At 39.9% G+C, this 26,916-nt stretch overlaps 1 protein-coding gene across 6 annotated transcripts in view; it reads right to left on the reverse strand.

Moving 5' to 3' along the window:
* si:dkey-92j12.5 (multiple PDZ domain protein) overlaps positions 1-26,916 on the reverse strand; it is a 78,328-nt gene that overhangs the window by 38,831 nt on the left and 12,581 nt on the right. For all 6 annotated transcript variants that reach the window (XM_036136871.1, XM_036136872.1, XM_036136870.1 and 3 more), the window contains exons 5-20: positions 26,817-26,885; positions 26,588-26,710; positions 26,310-26,393; positions 24,790-24,897; positions 24,576-24,678; positions 24,390-24,481; positions 22,996-23,209; positions 22,613-22,687; positions 21,896-21,975; positions 21,564-21,710; positions 20,307-20,492; positions 20,019-20,180; positions 19,611-19,820; positions 17,562-17,732; positions 11,737-11,860; positions 6,142-6,340 (exon numbers count right to left, since the gene is read on the reverse strand). In XM_036136871.1, the coding sequence (XP_035992764.1) occupies positions 6,142-6,340; positions 11,737-11,860; positions 17,562-17,732; positions 19,611-19,820; positions 20,019-20,180; positions 20,307-20,492; positions 21,564-21,710; positions 21,896-21,975; positions 22,613-22,687; positions 22,996-23,209; positions 24,390-24,481; positions 24,576-24,678; positions 24,790-24,897; positions 26,310-26,393; positions 26,588-26,710; positions 26,817-26,885 (2,147 nt within the window). The remainder of the gene's footprint in view (positions 1-6,141; positions 6,341-11,736; positions 11,861-17,561; positions 17,733-19,610; positions 19,821-20,018; positions 20,181-20,306; positions 20,493-21,563; positions 21,711-21,895; positions 21,976-22,612; positions 22,688-22,995; positions 23,210-24,389; positions 24,482-24,575; positions 24,679-24,789; positions 24,898-26,309; positions 26,394-26,587; positions 26,711-26,816; positions 26,886-26,916) is intronic.

Consider the following 26,916-nt stretch of genomic DNA (forward strand, 5'->3'; position numbering starts at 1 on the left):
GTTTTTTTTCCCCACATCATAAAGACGTGTAAATAAACATTTCCTTTGTAAAAATTGAAATCAAAAACTGTAAATTTAATAAATAAATAAAAATGTATGCACACAAAAATGTATTTGTTTAGAGATGAAATCTTCTTCTACGTTTAATTTTAAGATGAAATATAGAAGTTATCTTCTTCTACACATTGTGCTGTATATACACACCTAGCTTGTGGCCTCTACTTCAATGATTCTTGCAAATATGCTCTATGGGCTGAAATCGGGGAAACTGTCATGTGTGACATCTAAGGTCAAAGTTAATGATGATGGAGGAGAGGAACCAAGAGTGAGTGATGAATCGGAAGCAACAGACCAGAGAATTACAGAGAAGAAAATCAGAAAATATCTCTTCTCATTTCACGTCGTTTACGTCAGTAGAGGAAAATTTTAAATCGGGCCTAAAATTTACAAGATTAAATTGAGTGACTCGGTCTCTGTATCGATCGCGCAACACCTACAAACAGCGCTGCTCATGGTGCCATGACTCTGAACCGCTACCAGCACTGATGCGCATGTCATGGTCACACCGCTGCCGCCACCGCTGCTGCTGCTGGGAAAATTGGTGGTAGACACGGTTTCTTGACTAAGTTCTCGCACGGAGCTGTCGTACTTTTCATTGGATAGCATGATTCAGACAGGTGTGGTTCATTTTAAAGATGCAGTTTAAGCACGTATTGTGACTGGAACAGCGAAAACGGCAACCGGTGGTGGGGGCTGCGGGGAACTGGGGTGTGTTGCCATGAGCGTGTTTAGTCCGTGAATCCACCTGGATGGTCTCTGCTTCAGAGACGTTTCAGGTTGTCTGTGGAGGTTTGACTGATCTGAGTGTCTCTTGCTTTCTCTCGCTCCAGGCTGAGCCACCGATGGGTTTAAAAAATAATAATATGTGTTCTGGTCGTTTGAGCATGATTAAACATGCCGTCTTTAATATGGCTATAAAAAAGCTTGTTGCATATTTTTTTGAAGATTGGGGGAGCATAACCTTTTCGAGACAGAGAAGGGGGTGCGCGGCTAAAAACGTTTGGGAACCGCTGCTTTAAGGCCTTCAGAGAACAGCTGGATTTACTGAGATTGAATTACGTACACATCTGTGAACTATCTTTACAAACTGTGGAACTCATGGTTGCGTTTGGTTGCCCTGGATTTGATTTCAGGATGTCAGAGCTAAGAGAGATGAATAGATATAAACGTCACAAAGTGAAGTTCTTATTTGTGGGGAAAAAAGGGAAAACTATGTATTTTGTCTTTCTATATCACAATTATGGGCCTCTTTGTGTTGGTCACATACAATCCCACTAAAAAAAACATCAAAAGCTGTGATTATAAAATGACCAAAGGTGAAATAGTTCACAGGGTATAAAGACTTTTGCAACCAGAAATCGCCCTGGAGATTTTTTGAACAACCCATCAGAGTTCAGCGCGTACATGGGTGATGTATAGCCGTAGTGGCTGATAAAATGCCACATACCGGACCATCCACAGGGGTTTCATTGCGCATACTGAGAGACCCACTAGCAACATCATTTAAGCTGTCGACTTAAGATGTGATTATGGGTCTGTACTGAAAGCCGCGCGGCATGCTGAGTCAGAAGTGGCTTGATGGGCATCCGGTTGTAAAATTCCAACTCTTGTGACAGATACAACGTGTTCTATGAATTGAACAATTTTCTGATGTTTCCCTTTGGACAGGGTCACAGATGTAGCAAGGCTATGTTTTTCTCCAAACATAACCCTTGTTTTTAAAGACTATTTTAACATGAACAGAAATAATCTGATTAAATATGCCTATCAAATCAAATGTAAATCATAAAATCTATGAGGACCTCTGCAACATTTTCACCAATGCTCCTTCAGCAAATATTAATAATTGTCTTATATTTTGTGTATAGTTCTCTTCTCTGTATCTCAGCTACTTGTATGAAATGGAATGATATGTAGGTCCTATATCTGCATTTAAACAATAGTAAATATGAGGTTCCTTTCAAAAGAATTCATGCCATTTTAGCTTTTCAATGTTTCAAGGTGGGGATTATGTGTTCAGGGAGATATGCAGTTTTACTTCTCTGCAATGCATATTTTGCCTAAAAACTCAGTTTTGGTCTCATCTGACCATAGCGCCCTCGTCCACATGTGTCCCCCGCATTGCTTGTGCCAAGCTACAAATTGCACTACCCATGGCGTTCTTTCAGTGGTGTTTTTCGTCTTCCCACCACTGAAGTACACAACTAATAGATGTCCTGTCAAGAAACTCTCCTACCCGAGCTGAGCATCTCTGCAGCTCCTCCAGAGCTACCATGGATGGGCCTCTTAAATGTCTCACGTCAACCCTTGCCTGTCGCCTGTCATTTTGAGTAGAAAGCCATTATGTCATAGATTAGCAGTTGTGCAATACTCTGGTTTGAACCTAATACTAATTTAAGCTTCTCCACAACTTTCTAACCCATCTGCTGTCTTCTTTGGTCTTGATGATGTTTATTTCGTGGAGCCTCTCTAACAAACCTCTGAGGCTTTCACAGAACAGCAAGATGGAAACTGAGATCAAATCCCACAAAGGTTGACTACATTCTGAACTAATCATGTAACTTCTTAAAGTAAAGTGATTTGTGGGTGTGGATTTAGGGGTGTCAGAGTAAAGGGGACTGATTACAAACTGTTGTTACACTTTTTGCATTTATATAAAAAAAATGCTGAAAACCCTTCCACTTTACATACATTGAAGTTAGTGGTTGTAGTAAGGGATACAAATATTATTACAAGGCAACATAGCCAGGACATGTTATGATTTTCCGGTGACACAATTTTAATTGGCCAACGAGATCTCAAAGTTAATATGCGATGATGAAAACCCGCTGCATTCCTGATTCAACATCATGTTTTTCTGTCATTACAATGCCTCTCTCTTCTCCGTTGTAGCTTTTCGTCATCGTATTGTTGTCATACATTAGTGTAAGTACACTGGAGAACAGGTTGTTCAAATCTTCCCTAATTCTCAGAGTCCCTTTATTCAGGATGGTATTTTGAATCCTTACGTCTCCAGCGCTAAGCTGTTGGGACTGAACCGCGTGGACAGCTTGTCTTGTCTCAAAAGGCGCAGTTTGATAGTGACAAGCCCTCATCCTTCTGCGTGCCTCACTCTGCGGCTGCCAAAGCAACTCAGCTGCCTCCACTTGCTTTTAGATTGTCTGAAGTGCTGTCAGAAGGAGGCAAAGAGAGCATGTGTGTGTGGAGTTGAGTGTTTGCGTGAGTGTGCGGAGAAAGAAAGGGGGGAGGAGGGAAAAAAAAAAAAAACGACACGTGTGTGTGTTCGTCGGTGTGTGTATTCCATGAGCAGTGCCTCCATGAGAGACTCTTTAAAACGCTCCTTTATTCAGAAGTACACTGTTCAAGGTGAGATGAGTGATGAATTATTCAGAAATATTTCCCATAGCAGGAAAAGGTGTTTTTGGAGGTTAGGCCACTAAACGGCTCTCTCTCTCCCTCTCTTTCTGTGTGTGTGTGTGTGTGTGTGTGTGTGTGTGTGTGTGTGTGTGTGTGTGTGTGTGTGTGTGTCAGCCAGCGAGTGTTAAAGTGTGTATGTGTGTGCCTTTAAAAGCAGAAGAGAGGAGACACAGAGAGAATGTGAGTGGGTGTTTAGCAGGGCAGAGGGATAGTGGAGGTGGAGCACATCCCCAATCAGCCAAACAAGCTTTCTCAATGTGGAGCCATAATTGCTGATGTTGGAGCAAGTGATAATGTAGCCAGTTTTTCTTCAGGCAATCTTTAAAAAATGTCATCGTCTCTAAACCAAACATGACTGTAGCGCCTCAGTCAGATGCGACTGCAGAGAGCCAACGCGAAACGGTAGGTGTCCTTAACCATACAGTGACAGTCGCTCTGTATGCTTCACACTTGGATTAATTATAGAAATACTGTAAGCTCTCTCACACACATCACGAAGATCGTCAAGCCATTTAATTAATGTGCATTACAACAAGCGAGTTTGCCATGTTCTGTCAAAACCTCTAACTCTCGCAACCCTGTTTAAGTTACGGCAATAAATAACTGACTGCATACCACTTTGTGTTTCTCTCAGACTGGAACCGTCTGAAGTCTTTCAGTGGTACAGTTAACTGAAAAAGTCATGGGTTTTTATTTTTACCCGAGGCTTTGCTACAATAAGAAAATTCAAATTTTTCATTTTTTTATTTCTTTTAGTCTGCTTAGTATTTGAACTTCATAATTTTTTAACTATTCTCAGTTTGTGTTGTGTAGTTGTTATTTTGTACGTAGATACATCTGTACTAAATGTGCTTTATAAATAAAATTGACATTGACATTACACAGGGTTTATTATTTGTTTTCATTGATTTGTGATGGCTTTAGAGGAGAATTGTTTGTAAGTGGATTTGTGTCATGTTTTGAACAGTCCATGTTTTACTTGCAGTGGACAGCAGTTAAAGGGATCTCAGTTTGGAGGATCTGGGAGACATTGCACATGAAGGAATGGGCCTAACTCCTACTGAGATCACCATCCGAAACAACTCCAGCACAAAGCGCTCACACAGCAAACACTTTGAGAGGCATTTTACCTCATTACTTTACATGAGCCTATTGTTTATCTGTTAGTTTTTTTCTAAACCAAGCAACATTTTATTTTTAACGCAGTGGTTGCTGTGTACTGCTGATTGGCTCATTTGGCCAAAGTTAATCCGTTACTAACCCCTAACTATTTGTCTTCATTGTACAGATATTGCTACATTGCTTTAAAAAAAGTCTTCAGGTTTGTAATTACTAATATCTTACTTTAATGAGTAGTAGGATTCAGTATACAGCACCCACAAATACTTACGTCGTCTAGACCAATAAATTGCAATGTAAACAACTCTTACTTATAAGATACAACATGCAAATTTATTTCTATCCAAGTTTCAGTTTTAGATGTAGGATGTAGATGTAGCAATTTGCAGTTAAATAGTCTTGCACAGAGCAGCTCTTTGCTGAGCTCTCCTGTAAGAAGTTTACACGGATTCTCCAAACTGAGATCATTATCATTATCTACTGCAGCTGTGATAGTTTGTAGACTATCTGGAAGGCCTTCACTTGGTAAAAACACATGCATGGATTTACAAATAATCAGTCACTCATTTTCTAGATAACAAAGATCTTTTGATTGCATATTTAGAGCTACATTGTCTCTCATAAGGGCACTAAGTTCCAGCTTTAAAAGAAGTAAAACATGGAGACCAGGATAAGTCATTTCCAAACTTCTCCACCTTTTGACATTTAAATGGTGACATTTGAGTGTGAAAAACCAACATGTGTTTGGGGAAGATAAAAAACGTGACATGATTAAATTGGTGCATTCTGCCTCAGATCTTGTGTTTAGGTCACACCACAGACTTTATGCCGGGCTTAGTTCTGGACTCTGGCAAGGCCATTCCAAAACCTTAATATTCCACTTTTTATTTTATATGTTTTCCCTCAAAAAATGTGATTTGAAATTGAACTGCACATAATTCAGGTGACAGAAATGGTGATAAGGGTTGGAGATGATCTGTTGTGGTCTCAGTTATTTAAATGTCAGAAGCCTGACATGCTTGAGCGCTACTGTACCTCTACAATTCCACACTTAAAGTACGGCACAATCCAGCAGACAGACAGATTTCTTAAAGTGACAGAGGTCTGACTATTGCTTTTGTTTAGATCTGTAAGATACTGTACGTCTCAAATATACATTACTAAATTCCATTTGAAAAAACAAATCCTGAAGTTTAATTTGATTTGGGGTGTTTGATTGTATAAACAAACTTTTAAAATTAATAACTTTTGAGCCTCATCCTTTAGTCATTTATAATTTCCAAATTTAAAATTAAAAAAACAAAAACACAAATGAAGCTCAGAACTAATTTTGTATAACTCAGATGTACAAATAAATGCTCTGTGAAGATGAGCGTTCCACTTATTAATTAGAAAATATTGGAGATTGTCAAAATAGTTTACTAAAGTGTTGCTGGGTGTTAATAAAAGTTATTTTCTTTTCTTTTTTTCTAAACAGATGATGCCCGAGGCCTGTTTTATCCAGCACAGAACAGTCTAATAATGTGGGCAAGAGACACTTCTCACCTCATCTCTGGCCCTGTGACAGAGTGTCTGCGGAGCATGGCCCTGGCCTGGGCGCTGGTCAGATTGGAGGCAGGTTCTCCGTTTATGGCCAAGATGATATCCCCCACCCCCAGCCTGCCATCCTGGCAAACAGAGCCCCCCTGGACCACGCTCCGGACCAGAATGCCTGTTCCGTCTTTGATAGCACTCACCGACATCCCTGCCAACAGGCGCACAGACACACCACACAGAAGCACACAGAAGCATGGGTGAACACAGGGTAGGCTAAGGCTGCTTTGACTGCATGCCAAACAGACACTCGCCCAAACAAACACCTGACTGCTTCAATAATCAGCATAATCAAGACGGACACGAGGCAGATTAGCGCACAGACATGGCCACACACGCCTGACATTTGCACGGTATCATCCTTCCCATTCACGGTCACATCGGCGGCAATGACACAATCACACACATACAGGAACATGAAGAAGGCAGGGGACACAGGTGACTGGAGGATTGACCCATGCTATTAGCACAAACACTCAACTTTGGCATTATCACTCTGGACTCTAGGTGGATTACACTAACGCTGCATTAATGCAAACCGGCAGATCTGGGTACATCAGGCATCACACACATAGGTGCACAGCTCATACTCTCTCACACACACACACACACACACACACACGCTGCAGAGGGAAGGTTTTGGCGAATCAGGTAGGCTGGTTTAAGGCGCTGGCGAACAACACAGCTAACTACTTACGAAGCACATCCACAACACTATGGTCGTACAAAATTTGAACTTGGTCAAAAAAATGACTTTGTGCTTAATTTTACTTAAATAGTTTATTGCTTTTTTTTTTAGGTATTACATTCAAATTGCAATACAATCATAGTGCATGGAGTACAACAGCTTGGAGACACAGCCACTGCCTTTTACAGGGCAAACCAAAGACAAACAATGCAGAAATGTGACATTGAATAAATAACAGTCAATGCTTTCAACTGTAGAGGTGCTGAAGGACAACACTGCATCAAAATACATCTCATATTACAAACTCTAAAAAAGCTTGTAAATAGAATTAATAGAGATGCACCGAGAAAAAAGCAGGTGACCAAAATCAGCTGTTTTTTTGTTTTTTTTTAGGTCCATCAGAAACAAAAAATAGTTTTTTTTATGACAGAAACAAAACTTTTCCATGTGGCTGTTTTTGTTGAAGAAGGATGACTAAACATTAATTATTTTTTCTATGGAGTTTTCACTATGTTCAAATACTCCAGACAGCGGTAGCAAGAAAATGAAAAAGCTGTACAAATCTAGATGCCGCTGCCTCTGCTGCTGGTTTGAAAAATGTTATTGAAGTAAGGCTGGGAAAAGGTATTTTTGTACTTCTCAAAGAAATGTGGCTAAACTTTACACAAATTGTTAATGGGTCACAAAATTCTTATCGGTGCATTTCTAATAATAAAAGGTAAATTCAGATGTTGCATGTAAAAACATTTGTTTTAAGTCCAACAGTTCAAAAGATTCAAGTGGAAAAGTTTTACAGAAAGTGGTAGAAAAATCTAGGAACATGTAAAGAGATGCACGAGTCAAATTAGCAAGGCAAGAACAAAGAGACTCTTTTTTTAGTTCATCAAACCTTTTTCCTTTAAAACCTGCACTTACGTATGTACCTGCATCCTTTTTCTTTTCTACAAACACCATTTGTTTACACTGCTAAAACAATGTATGGATACCTATGGATAGAGTTATACATGGTAGCCGGAACAAGTAGACCACATATCGTACAAATACAATGGATACAAAATCTGATTCTGTCCACAGTGACCGGCAAGGGTTTGGGCATTTCTGTTACTGCTGATTTCTGTTAAGTGACAGAGTAAATGTATCCTAAAAAACAAGTCCAATTTTTTTGTGATATTCTTTTCCTAATTTGCGTTGGTACAAAATTTGAGCGACAAAACAAGGAATAGCACCATGAAAAAGTTCAAAGGCATCATACGAGATGTGAGCTCTCAGATGACTTTGTTTAAAAACTGAGAATGTCAGAAAATTAGTGAGGCTTTGGGTCATGGTTTCCTCGCTTGTTTGAAAATATAGCATTTATCAAACTTCAATTACAAAATAACTTTTAGTTGATGCTCGCTTGTTTGAAAATATAGCATTTATCAAAAACACACAAATATTTGCTTATGCAACCTTCTCTCAACAATCATTGGCCCTGAGCTCCTGTAAGCAACTATCCAGCACTGGACATTAGGAAATTTGATTAAAATAAGTAAAGGTAAAGAAGACTATTTATTATTTTCAATAGCTGTTTCCCTCTCTTTAGATTGACAAATGGCATAAGACCAAGGAATCTTGCTGAGAGAACCGCTTGTGGGACTGGAAAAACAATCAACATTGCATCTCTAAATCTTGCAGGAGTATTCAAAAGATTCAAATAATCAGGCAATGACCTTCATCCTTCATTTGAAAAAAACCTTTCCTGCATCCTAATTGCCAACATCTGAGCAAGGCTCAGGCTGGAAACACGTCCGGCAAACTTCAATTACAAAATAACTTTTAGTTGATTTAACCTCTGTGTGGGACAAAAATATTGCACAGCAGTTGGGCATTGACCAGTTTCTGGTATAAGGGTCTACTAATGTATCATGGCCACCACTAATATTTACTGCAAACCTAGCCCTATGGTCTTTAGCTCTTTTTAATGAGGACATGCTGGAGTGGCAACCCTTGTGGACTGGATGCATCATAATGTCCATAGAAAACAATACGTGTAAAATCATTTCAATAGTTGTAACCAGCAATGATCAACAATTCCCCTTTCTGTTTTAAATAAAAGGAGTTAGATCATGTGGCAATTGTTTGCTCAAAGTTTTTTTTAATCTTAAGACCATGTCCGTGCCTAAACAGGGTATTTGTTGTCATGATTAGCACACTGTGATATTCTAATACCAGCCCATACCTACTTGTGGTCAGTGCTACAGGAAACAAAATACAAGTAGGGCAAAAATAATCATATTTGAAGAAAACAAATCTAACCCGATAGGGCAATGTTGTCTTAGACTAGTTATACTTCTCAATCCAGAATTTATCGACTTCAGGAACACAAAGTTCTACTGAGTAGTCCCTTAAGCCTAAAATGTATGAACTGAACTTACGCATGGTATAAACTGAGGGCTGCACAAGAACCCCATAAACAAAAGTATTTTAGATCGGTACGCTAACTGTTTTTGATTTTTTTTGTATTAAAAGCAGCATACCAACTCATACATATATATATATAGGAATGCCTAAACATTTACCTGCTGCCACATGATGATCATTTAATACAAAGGTACACTCCCTAAACACACACACACACACGCATATATATATATATATATATATATATATATATATATATATATATATATATATATATATATATATAAAAATCAGCAGGGGATCCAAACAATCATAACAGATGAGAAGTAGAGTGCACTGATACTGTGACCTTGATTTTCTCTACCACAAACATTTACATAATTTCAAACACTCTCTCTCTGTTTCTCACCATCTCTCTCTCTCTCAAGCACACACAGACGCAGGTAGGCTGATGCCTTATCAGCACATGCATTCAGAATACAAATGAGTTAGTTTTCCTTATGCTTTGCATACTGCCTTTAGATATAAGTGCAGGATTGGCTTCGACTCTCTCCATTCCCCGTCTTGTTAAGTAAGCCAAACACTGGACTTAAGACAACAATCTCTTATAAAACGCATTGTTTAACTGGAACTTCAAGATGTACTATGGAGCTTAACAATGTAAATACCCCTGTTAAAAGGTTGGGTTTTGAGAATATATATATATATATATATATATATATATATATATATATATATATATATATATATATATATATATATATATATATATATATATATATATCAAGACTTTTTGCACATATAACCTCATATTTATCCCATATATTTCAACAAAAAAAACAAATAAAAAAAGAGTGCATTAACCTGGTTACATAAGTATGCATACCCTTAAAATGATTACTTAGTTAAAACACCTTTTGAATTAATTTTAGCTTGCAGCCCTATGTGGTAGGGGTCTGTTATCTTCCCACATCTTGACCTAGCAATAATGTGCCACTCTGTCCAGCTTCAGTGTTCCAAATCTGTCACATTATTATATTATTACTATTATTAAAACCAGAGTATTATGCTGCCACCACCATGTTTCGCTGTGGGGAAGTTGTTCTTTTCAACTTCGGTGGTCCGTTTTGTGTTTGTGACATTGAAACATTTCAGTTTTTGTTGTGAAAACTAAAAGTCTGTTTTGGCTCAAAAGTGACTTAGTTTTAGTTTCATCAGGCAATAACACATTGTCTCACAAAGGTATGGTAAGAAAGGACTTCTGTCGCGCAACCCTGCCTCTTAACTTTGACACAGGTCGTTGTTCCATGTAGAACACATACTTCTATTTTAGTCTCGTCGTCAGCCTATTGGGAGAATCCCTGTTTTAAGTATTTTCTAATGTTTCTGTTGGCTCATACTTTCTGTGATTATTGATGACTGTGTTCATCGTGCCATGGAACAAATGCTGGAATGTAAATATATCTGAAATTGGAACACTTGTACACTTTTCCCGACTGATAGCTTTGTAAAATCAAATCTTTCCGATCCCTTATAATTCACGGATGAGGTTATAGATCTACAGTGATAAACAAACCCATAGATTAATGTTTAACAGTGTAATAATACGGTCAATAACTTAAAACTACTTTATTTTATTCAGTATTATTTGAATTATATATATTTTTTTATGTTTTTTTCTTTTTTAACCCACTAACTGAACAATAACGTGTTAACACTTCTCTTTCACTTTTAAACAAAAGTAACACTTGTCTACTTTCAGGTCTGGTTGGAAAATAATGAGACTGGCTATTCCAGGGTCCAGTCACTCACGCCCCCAGCCACGCCCTCGCTCCGTTCCGCCACGCCCCCGAACATTTGCATAATCTCACTCTTAACTTTTGATAAAAATTGAGAAGTCTGCTTATAACCTCTCTGCAAGCTAGGGCTATAGCTAATGCTAGCAAACATTGAAAAGCGAGGGAAATCCAATGAGGACTGCAGTAATTTAGTTCATCTTCATAATATTCAATATAATTCATGGTGGGCGTGCTCACAGGATTGCTGAATGCTGAATTAAACCAGAGGATGCTTCATCACCTTTAGGGGTGTGCACGCTTCTGCAAGTAGGTTATCGCATCTTGTAGCGGATCAAAGTTTCAGGAGTGAAAAAAGCTCTGAAAAAAAGGATCATGGTCTCACTTATTTATGTCACTAATCCCTGGCGTTTTGACGGGGATGCATGTTCTCATTAATGTAACCATTAATTCACCTTCTTAGCAAATCTCATTCAAAACACACACATACACATACTGTCCCCACACAGAATTCATCTCCTCTCTCAGGTTTGGTGAGCACACCGAATCATCACTCCTCTTCAGGACGGTCGTCATCACCGCCTCCAATTAGTGTCATCAAGGCCATGCCTGCAATGTACACACACCAGGACGCCATCGCCATGAGAAAAACGGAGAACATACCAAGGCTACGGTTGCCCCGGACAACAGTGATTGTCCTCTCAAAGCTTGTGCGAGGGGGCAGAGGTGGGGCTTGCTGGCTAGTATCATCTTCCATAGTGCTGTAGCGATAACGCAGCTGGTTTTCCTAAGAGAAAGACAAAAAAGGGTTTGAAGGAGGGAGTGAGAATGTGACAGTGGGGCGAGTGCTTTATGAAATGTGATACTGGCATTTGCTTAGAGCCAAGATGTGCTACATTCTTTGTATTTGGCTTTCAGGGAACCAGACGTTCTTGTAATCTTTTAAACCAGTCCCGATCAATATTTCTTTTTGCCCTAAAAGTTTTTCTTTGAAGTTTTTCTGCTTTCTCCCTCGTTTTCAGTCCAGTTCCTGACCCCTGTCAGAGAAAATAGTGTTTTTTTTCTTTGTTGAGCCGCTTGATTCTGATGTATGAATCTTTTGGAGAGAAAAGGCTCCTAAGCTCAAAAGATAAACTAGTGTTGTGTCGACAGAAAACATTAAACAGTTTTTCGGCTGCTGGGTTCTCAGACACACAGACACACATAAATGTATTCATCATCCTTTTACAAATGCACAGTTTAGTCCCATTTATTTATGTGAATTTACAACATATATAAAACATAAGCAACATCTAATAGCCGAAAGCTTGGGATGCAATAGATTTATCCCTTTTTCCTCAACTTAAATTACTTGACACTGTTCATTTGTAGTAGATCTGCATATATACCACTATTCATGATCAGTAACAATGACTGGACAAAAATTACAATGCAGCCAAGGTCTAAAAGAACCAAGTCTGCATAATAAGAAAGAAGGAAAAAGCCTGGCCTTTCGGAAGCCCTCGTTGTCTTTTGTCATGTTACAATCAAAACCTTAGAATCTTTTTGATTTTATGTGAAAAGTCCAACATCATAAAGTACAGCATAATTGTGAAGTGGAAGAAGAATGATAGATGGTTTTCACTATTTTCTACAGATAAAAATCTGAGAAGCAAGGGATGCATTTGTATTCAACCCAGTATCACACTTGTACTGCAAAAGAAAATCAGGTGCAACAAACTGGCATCAGAGGTAGCCTAACAGAGAAATAGCCAAGCTGTGTGTAATTTATTCTCAGTATGAATCCGACTGTTCCCTGAAGGACCCACTGACTTGTCAGTCAAGATTAGTGAACAAAGAGCATCATGATGGCCAAGGAACAGGTAAGACAGGTAAGGAAGTCGTGGGGTAAGGGTATAAAACAACATATCAAGCTTGGAAGGTCTCACGGAGCACTGTTCTGTCCATAGTCCGAAAATGGAACGATTATGCAAACCAACCATGACCCAAACTGACAGGCCGAGTAAGGAGGGCATTAATTGAAGAAGCAGCCAGGAGACCCCATGGTGACTCTGAAGGAGCCGTGGACATTTACAGTTCAAGTGGGAGAATCTGCTGACAGTTATAATCAGCAGATGTTTGGATATTGACTACTTCTTGTCGTTATGTTTTCTAGGTTGTGCATTCTTTAGTTATTTCCTTATGCTTATTATTGTTGGGTGTTTTTTCTATCATTTTATTCTTGTGTTCTTTGTACTTTCAGACTTTTTCTGTTATATACTTCCCTGAGTTTCTTTGTGTCCGGCTCTATTTACCATTTCATCCTTCCAGCTGTTCCACATCTCCTCTGGTTACTCTCCCTTCACTCAGTCCCAGCTGTTCCTCATTTCCCCTGATTAGCTCTTCTGTTTGCCTGTCATGTCTCCTCTCTCCTTCAGTATATATTCTCTCTAATTCTCTCTGTTCCTCTCTGGTTTCTTCCACTGACTTCATGTTTTCTGTTGCTGCAGTTCTCTGTTCCTTGTCTCCATGTATTTCTTTTCTAACTATTCCAACAATATATTATTTATCTTATTTTTGCCTCCTCTACATTCTGTGTTTGGGCCATCCTTAAACCTCAACATAACACTGGCCGGACAGGTAGTACTGTTGTTGTGCAGTCCACTATTCTGGCCCTTATAGAAGACTGACAAGAATAAAGACATAGTTAAAACACCTCACAATAAATCCTATTTAAAGTTCGGCACATACTCTGGAAAATCAGCAATCATGTGGATTAAGAATCTCTTGTCAGATGAGACAGAAAAATAAAAATAAAATTGGTATACCCGGAGGTAAACCCCGCACATCTCCCAGAAGACATCATTTCCACTGTGAAACACAGTCACGGAACTATCATGTTACAGAATTGGATTTCTTTATCAGTGCAGCAAGCTAAATACAGGCATGCCCCGGAAGAAAACCTATTAGAGCCTCCAAAAGCTTAAAAACTGATGCAGAGATTCACATTCCAACAGGACAATGACCCTAAACATACATCCGGAGATACAATTGAATAAATCAAAGGATACTGATAGTATGTCAGAATGGCCCAGTGTAAGCCCCAGCCTAAATCCAATCAAGAATTTCTGGCAAGACTGGGAAACAGGTGTTGGCATATTTCCCTAATCCATGCTGAGTGAGCATGAGCTATTTTGCTAAGAAGAACGGGCAAAAGAATTCAACCTCACGATGTGTAAAGCTGGTGGTTCTAAAAAAGTGGTTCTAAAAATTGTTTTCCTTCCACTTCACAATTATAAAATACTTTGTGTTGGTGTATCGTACAAAATAACAAGAAAATATGACAAAATGTGGAAAAGTTTATGAATACTTTTACAAGGTATTGTGTGATGACATTAGGGGAGCCTAGAAGGTCTTTCACTGTAGTGTTTGTGATTTTTGCAGTAAAATATAAACTCTGATGACTTTCGTGTTAAATGAGCCTGAGCTTGATGAGATAACCCAGCAAAAATCAACAACATTAACTGTTTTCAGGCTATAAATGTGCATAGAAATGCAAAGGGAACCCGACAAAAGATGACGTTACCATTTCAGTCCTCACTGTGGTGGGCTTAGCAAACAAGATCATACTCGAATGAGGCACAGGGAGAGAACAAAAGAAAAGCCGTTCATGTTTCTCAGCGTTCTGAAACTGGGAAGCAAAGATAACCCAGCTTTGATGGCTGAAACTACTGTATAATTACAGCCATTATTCCTGAATAATAAAAAATAATGCTTAAGAACTTTTTAAGTGGAGCTTGTGGGTTGTGCTAAAAAAAAAAATCCTACATGATACTTTGAAGAAATGTGTGTTTCAAAAAAGGCACCTATCAATTTAATCTCTTATATAAGACATTCAGAGCTGAAGTTCAGGAGAAAAAGCAGGCACCCTGAGCACACTTGTTCCTTTCCACTTATCTTATGCAGCATGCTGGAGGGGTCGCTGTCCTGTGTATGGCCTGTAAAGTATTTCTAGAATGTTGAAGTAAATGGACTTTTTAGTCTGTTAAGGTAGGTTTTATGAACACTGTCCTTTCGTCAACCTAAAATCAAAAGATGTTATTGATCTTACAAAGCTAATTGAGTTAGCATCTTTTTGCAGGACTTCACTGTCAGAAAAAAAACAAAAACATGACCACATGCAACTATCATTTTAGACCACAGAATTATGCACCTTGTGATTTGATAGAGCTGGATGCAAATACTGCAGAGGTCATGGTAAATTGATGATAGAAAGGGGAGAACTGTGTGCAGTCACTGTTGCTGTTACTCTCCCTCTACATTAGGCTGCAAGAAGAGTGGTATCCCTGGCCAGATCAGTCACAAAGTAAGGAGCAATCAAGCTTGATAGTGATGGGAATCATGCACTGTAAATCTTCTCTAACACAAAAAATATCCCTGATATGTGTTCTAAACTAAAGAGGTATTTGTTGTTGTTGTTGTTGTTTTTTATTTGGACTAAATTGAATCGCCTCTTGTTAAAAAAATCAAAAATACTTTGATCAAAACTGAAGATTCCATTCGGAACAACAGTTGTTTTTAAGACAATAAAATATATGAACTAGTCAACCATTGACTGCATCATTCTATTAAAGGGGCCTACTCACACACTATGACAATAAAAAAGACATATGTTTACCTTCAAATAAAAATAAATAAAGGCAACATACACCAACTGTTCCTTCTGACAGTGTTTACTTAGTCTTTTTGAGCCTGAACTTTGCACCAACGCGGTCAGTAGTCACAAACATCGTTCCATCTGCTGGCAGAACTATGTAACTATCAGAAAGCAAGATGGCGACAATTGACACAGCTACTATAAGAGCCGGCAGACCGTCCTGCGATGCCTCACAGTAAAGTGGCAGCTCGCCGTGGTCAAAGAACCTATTTAGGGTTACGTGACCTCATTCTTTTACTTCGTACTTCCGCTCATGTGGTTTTCTTATGGTAAATATACACAAAAGTTATTCGTTTACTAACAAATAGAACGGAAACAAAGTGTAAAACACAGAAATAAAATAAAATAAGTCAACAGGGTGCGATAATTTTATCGGAAAACCTTTTCATGCAACCAGAGTGGGCTTCTGGCATAGATATTCCTGAAGTCATAATACCTTACTCTAAGCCTCTTTAAAACACATTTCATGATTTGGGAAACTTTGCTGCATTTGTGAAAAAAATGGGGATCATCAGTTTTCTGAAAAATGTTTCTATATTCCTTCTTTTGCACACTATATTATGGCGTGAATTGGATATAGAGTTATACGCTTTTCTATCTGTGAACATGCGGGACCAGTGTGTGAATGTAGAAAATGCAGAGATATACACTACTGTCAGTTTGCACTGTTACCCCTGATCACTAAGCACAAAAGCCTTCTAGCTTCAAACTTGCAACTCCATAACGTTTAAGTCTGGTGTGACGCCATTCTGCGATCCAAAATATGACGTGCAAATGGATTGCAGCCTCATATTAGGTGAATGAAACAATAATACTTTTTATGCACAAAACCTTGTGCATAAAGGGATTTTGATCGATAATATACACGTTTGCATAATCCTTCTTCCTGTTATGTGTTTGTAACAGAAGTTTCCAACACATTTCTCCCTAACTTTTCCAAAACTTTCTCTTTTAAAAATAAAAGCTTTTCGTCCTGGATTGGCTCTATGCCTCTCAACAATGCCCTCTCCTAAGGTTGACAAGCATTACCACGGCGAAGGCTCTTGGAGTAAATGCAAAATGAAAGCTATTGACAAAGGTAGCCTTGTCACATCGCTGCGTGCTTCTCTAAAGGGAAAGAAGGGCAAAGCGCAGGTCTTTAAAGTTTTAAAGTAGAAGCGAAGATAAAGTTAAAAATCTACCTTTTGTAACCGGGCTGACTTTGAGAACACCGTGTCAGAGGCACTGAGCTAGACCTTCATGTCCTTGTGGAAGAGCAGTAAGCCCTTTTCGCAGACAGGAAATTGTTGGCAATTAAGCAACAGCAAGTACAAAAGCCTGGCTGAGTAGGATCAAGCCAAGGCCACAATTAAAGCCTTTGACACTGAGCACTTTCTCTATACCTGACGCCGTGACACCGATACAGCCGTCAGCGAACTCCACACGGTAGGACGGGAACGAGGAGAAGAGAGGCTGACATGGTAACCTGCTTTAGAGGAGCTAAAATGGCTACCCACAGGTTTGCATGATAATGAGCAGCTCTGCACGATTCTGCGCTGTTACCACAAGTGTCACTCAAAAGACGCTCCCAACTGAGTGCAAAGCATCAGGTGAAATCTCGTTTACTGAATTCTGAAAAGCGATCGGGCATGAATAAAGAACACAAGGTGGCGTTTGCCAAACAAATTATGCGGCTTAAACCTGAGAACGTTGACATTTTTTTTTGCAACATCTCCTCGAGACAGACAGATGAACAGACCGACCGACCGACAGACAGACACACACATCAGGCAGATGGTTTTGTGTGACAAACCGTGTAACACGGCTGGCTGAAGCTGTTATCGTCGTAGTTCCAAGTTGTGCAGTGGAAATTGGCCTCAGCTGCCTCAGCTAGCAGGCTGACGTGAGCGTGGCTGTCGGTGTCATCGGTCGAAGGCCGCGCACTCCGCTCCGATATGGGCGTCAGGCCACCGCACAGTTCCAGCTGAGATTAAAATGATCAAAATTTTAGATTTAGCTTAATGAGAAAACACAGAGAGAGAGAAACACACACACACACACACACACAAATGAAAGACTGGAAAAAAAAGAGCTTTGAAAAAAAAAAGTCTGTTTGGCTCAAAAAAATTAGTGAACTGTAGATTCCCAGTCAAGCAAAAGGCTGGAAACGGTGACTGTAAATTAGACACTGAGCTGCTCTCCCCTGCTCTCTCCATCTGTAGTGTGGCCGTGTTCATCTTCCAGTCGCATTAAAAATTCAGAAGGCCTGTAACTGGATTCTCTGTTCCTTGTTACTAAGCCACAGTAAAAAAAAAAAAGAAAAAAAGAAAAAAAGGAGAAGAAATACAATGCCTTTTGGGAAAATCATACATCTAAGTCGTTTACGATCTCACAAACGCTTGTTCAGACATGCATTTGTTAGCGGGATTATACAATTTGAAACATATTGAAAGGGATCTCGAAGAAGGGGAAAAAAAAACATTAGGTACCTCTATCTTTAGTCATGCAATTCAAGACATTTTCTCGTTGTGGACAGGGGAGATCAAATACTAACACCTTGACAATTAAACAGTGTTCCAGGACAAATTTTGCACAGGTACTTAATGTTTACATGTATTAGCCACCAGTTTCCTCTGGTAATATTTGTCCTTAATTATAATCACATCCATGTCACAGTTAAAAGAATATAATTTTGAGGAAGGATGATTTTTGCCTGGCAGCTACTTTGTTTTGTAATAGATAGTACTTCTAATCTGGCAAAACACTCAATTGTTACAGCATTTTAAATTGCTCCTCCCAACTTAGTTTGGCTCAAAACTTTAACTTTAGGTTAAAGAGGCAGTATTGGCTACTGTCATGGGCCTGTCAAATCATGATAACAATTTGCATTTATCTGGGCAATGATGAATTCCAACATTCTCTACTGTTGGTTTATTAAAAGAGTCAATAAATATCAATAAATTTAAGATATAGTTAAATACAGTTACTGTGTGCAGTTAGGTATTAACAAATCGCACTTCTTTATGTAACCAGTGTTCTGGTGAAACATATTTAGTATTTAAGGCCAGTATTTGTGCTTATTGGGCTATAATTGACATGCAGTCCCAGCCACACAGTTACCTGAAAAACTGCAAGAAGCTGTAAATAGTCTTTTATCATCACTTTTATCGTTATCACAACATAACCAGAATATATGGGGATAAAATCCAAAGTCCATATCGCCCATCCCTAGAATCCTCTGGTTTACAAGAAAGACAAATCTAGCTGTGTGGTGAAAAGCTCAGTGAGTCAATGTGCAGAAATGAAAGGGTCGCCTTATATTAGAAGTCTGCGTGTCTGTAGGCAGCTGACTCCAGGCAGCAGACCAAAGCAGAAAGTCTATCTAATTATCCAGGTAATGCCCATTTCATATACTTGTGTTGACTAAGGAAAGAGAAGAACGCCAAAAAAGCACAAAACTCTGCATAATGAGAATTGCATACCTGGCCCAGGATTACCATTGTATCAAAGATTTGTTTAAGATGCCACAGTTTTGAATAAATCAATTTGATTATTCAATTTAAAAGTATACTCAGATTCGACTAGAAAGACAATTTTTGCAATTATAATACACAGTAGAAACAGGTCAATCACAAAAGAAGTTTAAATCCCTCTTAACTTCTAGCTAGTTGTTTCCATTTGTTAAAAGCTTTGCTCCAAATATCTAAAGATATTTCCTTATGCGTCTACTAAATATTGACTTTGACAAACTACTTATGAATGAAACAAATAGATTCTCCCAGTGCAAATGTGTGTTCTGGGTGGAATCCTGCATTCTATAAAAGAGACAATAAAATGCATGTTTTTGTTCGCCCTCACTCACCGGCAGGGGTTTAGCGACGCCAATGCGAACGGGCCCATATTCAGTAGACTTGAGCACATGCACAGCATAATCCAGGCTGGAGCCCTCTAGATCGGTTTCATTGACAAACATTAGTCGGTCGCCAGGTAGCAGGCGGCCGTCCTGATCTGCTACGCCTCCAGGAACCAGGGACCGGATTATCAGAACAGTTTTGGAGGCATCTTCTGGATCCTAAAGTTGAGCAGAAACATGAAGGGAATGCTTTGCTTGAACTGGATACAGCCGGCTTGTGATTTATCAATAAAACCAGGGACAAATGCAGGAAAAAGGGGTAGAGGAAGAAGGCTCATTAGAATGATAAAAGGCATCAAATATAAATCTCACAAATCCCTTTGTATTTTTATTTAGCCTTTTTTTGTAGTTCCTGACCTGGTAGTCCAGGATGCTGAAGCCAAGGCCCAACTCGCCTTTTTCCAGCTCCACAACTTGAGCCTCTTTCTCCCACATGGCCAGAGGAGGTGACATGGGGGGCACGCCGCGCTTCGTGATGTCCTCAGCTGTAGGACAGGGTATGACACAGCCGTGATCCAGCTGAGACAAGGAGAGAGGAGAAGATATTTGTGCAAATGTGCTAAACAAAGGTATAGGACAATGCATTCTTCCTTTTTAAAAAAGGGGACCTTGAGGTTCATTTTTCCTTATATTGTCCTCTCTCACCTTATCGTTGAACTCAGCCAACAGCTCTTTGAGGCTGAGGCAGACATCCACATTTGCTTCTTCATCACTGTCATGAACCGACGGCGGGACAATGCGGCAGCACACGAGGTAAACTTGCACTGGCAGTTCTTTGAGAACACTGACCACCTCCTTGTGTGTCTGTCCAATGAGCGGGATTCCATTTACCTGGAAGTAAAATCAGTCGTGACTTTTATTTTTTTTTCTCTCTCTCAAAAAACAAAAACAAAAAAAAACTAAAAAGTGTGGAATCCAATTTTTAGTCAGCGTCAAAATTTGCCACTGGGTGTATGGATCTGTACAGCTCCTCCAGCACTATAGGCCTGTTGGCTGCTTCTCTGATTAATACCTTTTTAAGTGGATCCTCAAATCTTGTTAGGTTTGCTGTTGCACTATAGTCTCTCCAGCATCATGTTTTAATCCTTCAAACTTCTCTAAAACTAAATTCCTGACCTGTCCGCTGTGTTCCCTGGCCTCCGGGATGCTGTCTGTTCACTAATGCTCTCCGAGGAACCACAGAGGCCTTCACAAAACAGCTGGATTCATTAAGAGCGGGGATTATATTACATCCAGGTGGAGTAATTACTAATTAGGAAAATGTCATACACCATGTAGTTTTGTCAGTCATGTTTTTCTTTCCTTTTTGTGGGTTTTTTTTTTCTGATTATGTTGGTGTTCTCTCATTGTTTTCTTGGTGCTTTCCTGTGTTTTTTATAGCTCTTACTCTGTTTAGTCAGATTCCCGACTCCCTGTGGAATCACTCTCCCTTTCCAAACAATCTCTTCTGTTTACTCTAGCTTCCTTGTTTCCCCCTCAGTCCTCCCCTGTTACCAATCAACCTCGGAGCAAGTGGGCCAACCACACGCCACTGGTTTAGCAGTCCACACCCCAGCTAAAATACCCAACATTTCAGTCAGCTGTTGGCCACGTCCATTTGTTACTTCCTCCCTTTGATGATCTGAGCCCTGCTCTCTGCTCCAGTACTTACCGCTGTGTGTAAGTGTGTCTTTTATTTAACTAAACCATAGTTTCAACGTGATGTTGCCTATCTCATGCTTGCGTTTGGGTCCTCCGCGACAACAATTCACGATACTTGAGTTTGTGGTTCAAGGGGCACGAATTAATCGATGGAGTGCTGCATATCTTTAATTGGCGTTACCGATGTTGTGCCTTTATCAAATGAGTAAAGGATTAAAAAAAAAAGTGATTTAGATGGAAACAGGTAAGTGTATGACTTACTTCCAGTATCTCGTCTCCAGGAAAGATTTTGCCGCTTTGGCCGACGGGCCCCTCTGGTAAGATGGAGCACAGGTAGTGATGTCCTGCCCGAGCCTCCAAACTGATGCCTAGACCACTCGTCTCACTGAACTTCTCCAGCTGACAGACCTGCAAAGAGACTCTCGTTAGGATACTGGAGACGAAAAGGAAATCTTGGGCAGCAAAAGATGCACTGAGATGCGAAAGGTTTTCAGAGATTAGCATGTAAGATGCCACACTACTATATTAGTTATTCTTTTTTTTTTTCAATGCATGCTGCAAATAAGATTGATCTTTAATGAAGAGAGACATACAATCACTTCGTGTCGGTGTCCGACTGCCTGCTGCCACCTCTTTCTCAGGTTCTCCTCTTCCTCTGGAGTCAGTTTCACACCTTTGAATTGTGCACACACAAAACACATCGTCCTCATATCACATACACACAAATCCATAAAGTCTCTTATATACACACACACATTGTTGGAAGCCCCACATGGATCAATCAATAAAGAATGGGGTCCTATATATATATATATATATAAAAAAATCACCTTGGTGCTATTATAGAGAGAAGACAACATCATTTTCCTTGAGGCAATGAAGAGTGTCAGTACACAACTGCTTAGATAGGCGCACACACACATACACACACACACACACACACACACACGCAGACATGAAGGCATGCATATTCACATCCAACATCCCGTGATTTCCTGACAAAGTTTTGCTTTCTGATTCATCCATTAAAGCCTAACAGCAATCATGGCCTATTTGTCTGCGGCCTCTAATCAGGCCCCAAATTTCCTCTGTCTAAATAAAGTAATATATGCAGGCGGGGTGAGCGACAAATCATCTGGAATGAGCTGAATGAGCTGGATAAACACATGATTGCACAAAACTATAAATAGAGTCCCATCAAAGAGCACGGTTCGCGGCGCATTGCTGTTTCGTGATCCATGGCAGAGCAGCAGACCGAGCCCTGTGAAGTGGTTCCTGCACTGCTGTGCCGTACGGAAACAGGAGCTTACCGTCTCTGGGATTGTGTCGGGGTCGTCTGCTGACATATGCCGCTTGCCGGGAGATTTCACGCAGAGACCTGATTCCTGGGAGACAGAGGAATACGTTTGAGCGCACAAGGAGGGATCAGCATGGCCTTACACGCAGGCGCATTTGTATCAGAAGGTATCTTCTTTTTTTTTTTTTCTTTCATGCAAAGAGCACAGAAGTTCATCATTTACTCAAAGAAGCACTAAAATTAGACTTCAGTCTGAGTCTAAACTGATACCAGAAAACCTCAATCAAAGCGTCCCTCAGCAGGGGGAAGCTGCACAGGTTTGTATCTGTGAAAAACGTCCATATTCTCATTTGCACAGGAATAGATATACTGTCTGTTTTTATCAGCGCAAAGCACCTGTCTCCTGAATTTTGTTGATGCCTGGTCTGTGAGGACCGCCTTCATGGAAGCTTTGGAAGTGTCGGAGGGGCTGCAAAGGAGGAACTTGGGGCAGGCTGTGGCGAAGGCGGACGGCCTTTCTTAGCAACCTCAGTCTGACCAGGGGACCGGTCCTCCTGAGTACCTCCATGGCACGCTGCTCACTGAAGCCCTGAAGGCTCACACCATCCACCTGGGGGGATGAGATTAAAAGTAAACGTACAGTTATGCACAGAAATAAACACGGGTCATACTCTCATCATCGGCACTATGAAAAAAAAAAATGTCCACACTTGCTCCAATATGTTCATTCACCCCCACTAATATATTGGGTTAAATCTCCCCTAGTATTCTGCAGCAAAACCACACGTGCATTTTATTTGATTTTAATTTTCTGGTGGTCACAGTGTGCGCACAGTTTTGGCTGAACATTTGACCACTCCTGAAATCAGATTAATTAGACTTTAATTAGATCGGCTGGTTTCCAGGCACGAGCACCTCATTTAAGCGTGGTTTTTAGCTTCTATTTTTGCAGTCGGGTTTTGAGAGATGCAATTTAGTTGGAACATCAAACTGTTTACAGGTTTAACCTGTTTTGCTGTTAACGTTGAGGTCATGTTGAGGAGTATAAATGCAGTCCTATTTCCTCACTAATCCATCCACTTTCAGTAATGCCTCAGTTCCACACGCAGCAAAACAGACCCTAAGCATTATTTATACTACCGGCACCACACTAGTTGATTCAGATTTAAAGGACTCACCTTGACTCTTATCACTGTTTAGAAATGGCTCAAATTTTGTCTAATTTGAGCACAAAACCATTTGCCAGACGGCATTTGACTTCCAGTATGGGCTGCTGCAAATTTTCTGTTTTGCAGATGTCTGTATCCTCTCAGCCCATGCTGATGTAAAACTGGCTTCACTGTGGATAGTGATACTGCTTTTTAACAATCTTCTACTTTATTCTAGATTTGATCCCTGCTGATTCTTGGGTAATCTTGAACATGCTAACTAATTTCCTTTCTTATCTGAGGGGGACAATTTGAGCCAAATGGTTCCAATTTAGACACAGTCAAGTGTTCAAATGGGTCCCAACCGACATCACACTGGTTTAGGAACAGGTAAGGAACTCGAGTATTTATGACGCGAAGAGTGGTTAAATGGCCAGAATTATGATAGATGTTTCTGATCAACACACTAAGAGACATTTATCTAAATAATAGGGGTACAACAGTAAAAACAGAAGTTGTTTGTTGGACACTCCTTCAACCCTGAAAAAAAGCCCAAAATAAGCAGAAGTAAAAAATATTCAGGATGAAAATAGGAGTTAAGTCACAAAAATAAGTACTCAGTAAGCTTTAGAAAAAACTTACAGAAAGGATAATGTCTCCAGCATGCATCTGTCCATCTAAATCTGCAGCGCTGCCTTTTACGATGCTCTTCACCATCACACCTGCACTGTAGGCTTAAAAGAACACAGCCAGGCCGGTAACCGATTAGCTGATCTCTTTTTATTATGTAAGCCATTTTTAAATGATGATACACTTCAGCTAAAATACCTGAATTCAGGTCCCCGACATAGCTGGAGATGGAAAATCCCAGGCCCCGGCTATTCTTGGTGAACTGGACACTGAACTCATGGTCCTTATTCAAGTCACAGGGCTGGAAACAGGCACAAAGAGAGAGAAAAAAAAGTAAGCATTTAATGTTATTCACCAGAAAAGCAGATCACTTCCAAAGATGAACAAAGCCACAGACAGCAAACACACAAACCTTGTCGTCCAAACTGTCCTGGTTCAGAGCAGGGGAGGAGAGGTAATTGGATTTGGTAACATCCCTGGCAATAAGGAGTTTTACCCTAGTGCCAGCGTTTCGCAGCACCTGCACCAAGTGGGGGTTTGTAAACAGGTGAAAATAGACATAATGCATGGGTAAGCATATTTCCATAAAGCAGAGAAGGCATCTGGTAAAAGCAAGGCTTTCATATAGTTTAACACTGCTGTAGATACAAGGAGAAAGTAAGAGGCACTGTTAGCTAGTATGCACCATCAAGTTGGTATGTAATCCCTAGTTTGCTACATAATACTTTAGAGATGAACACTTGGTTAGGTGGAAATAAAGAAACTACAGTGCCTTGCAAAGGTCTACCCACCCCTTAACTTATTTTTAAAGGTTTTGTCATGTTACTACCACTTCAATGTATTTTAGGGGGATTTTATGAGACAGACTAACACACAATAATATATTATTTGTACAGTGGACAGAAAATGCTTTTTGATGTTAAAACCCTTTAAAATAAAAATGCGAAAACCATGGCATACATTTGTATTCAGTGTCCCTTTGTTGAACCACCATCCAAATATACCTGCTTATCCTTGCAAGGTCACTGGGGAGCTCTTGGCTTTTACCAGTGATCATTGGACAAGAGGCAAAGTACACTCTGGAAAGATCGTCCGTCCATCGTACGATGGACCACTCAGAGACACACAAGAAGACACTTGTGCACTTGTTAACTCCTAAGGCCAATATAGTGAGGCAAATTAACTAAAGACGAAAGGTTTTTGAGTGTGGAAGAAGCCAGAGTGCCTGAAGAGAATTCATGCATGCACATTGAGAACTTGCAAACTCAATAATGTCAAGGAACTCCTTGCTGCAAGGTTAACAGTTCTAACAAGTTCACTACTGTGCAGCCTTCTGGAACAGCTTTTCACTGCAAGCATAGCAGCAAACCTCCCGGGTCATCTCTCAACCAATGTGCTTCGTTAGATACTTAAATATTTGCCCATTCATCTTTGCAAAACTCAGTCAGTCTGGAGAGAGTCTGCAAACAGAAGTTGCCACATCTGGACACATTCTGAATTTGATTTAGATCTGGACTTTGATAGGGACATTCTAAAACATACAAATTCTTTAATATGAACCAATTCTTTGTCATTTTGTATGCTTAAGGTTGTTGTGGCACTAAAACGTCAACGTCAGCCCTAAGTCTCAATGTTTTTCAGGCCTCTAATAGGTTGGATTTTAGTTCCAAGCAATTTCCAGTGACCTCTAAGAAATAATAACTGTACTGACCAATTAAAAGGCATCTGAGGACAGGTGGTTGCATGTGAAAATAAAGGGTTATCACAGTAAAGGAGACTGAATGCACATGCATGTTCCACTTTTAGTTTATGATGTAACATTCCACACAAGTATGTGGTTTTATTGTGTGAAAACATGAAAAGGTTCAAGTTGTATGAATACGTTTGCACGGCATTGTCAATGTTATGCACTTGATGCTCATAATTATGTACCTGTGCGACTTGTTCACTGCTCATGCCCGCTAAGTCTGTATCCCCAATACGCAGAATCTGATCTCCGCTACTCAGGCGACTGTCCTGCAAAACATAATTTCAATAACAAAATAAATTACACATTTGTACACAGACCATACACAAAATATGTTCATTCAGAGCAAGGTCGTTTGTGTGGTTGGAGAATGGAAGGTACTGCCTCTAGTTTATAGTTTCCCTGCTTAGATTAGTCTTGGGCCCTCCATTTGAGTGGTTTTAAGATTGACAAAAAGATATACCCTCCCTGCTGCGCCTCCAGGAAGGATGGTCTTGACCATGACTCCTGTGCTGCGACCTCCTACGATGCCAAAGCCAAGTCCTTTCCCATCGTTGGTCAACTCTATTATCTCGATATGACGCCTCTGTCCGGACAAAGAGCAGCAACAAACCAAAACAAATGGGGAAGAACAATCTCATTAAACTTTCAGCAGATTTGCAGTAAAGGCTCCCGTGTAATGTTCACTGTACCTCATGTGCAATGGCAGAAAGGTTTCTACCCATCGACATGGTGCGGGAGATACGAGGAGGAGTGCAGTACTGAAAACAATGAATAGCACATGTGAGCGAC

Source organism: Fundulus heteroclitus, chromosome 5 (assembly GCF_011125445.2).
Source record: "Fundulus heteroclitus isolate FHET01 chromosome 5, MU-UCD_Fhet_4.1, whole genome shotgun sequence".
Taxonomy (NCBI): domain Eukaryota; kingdom Metazoa; phylum Chordata; class Actinopteri; order Cyprinodontiformes; family Fundulidae; genus Fundulus; species Fundulus heteroclitus.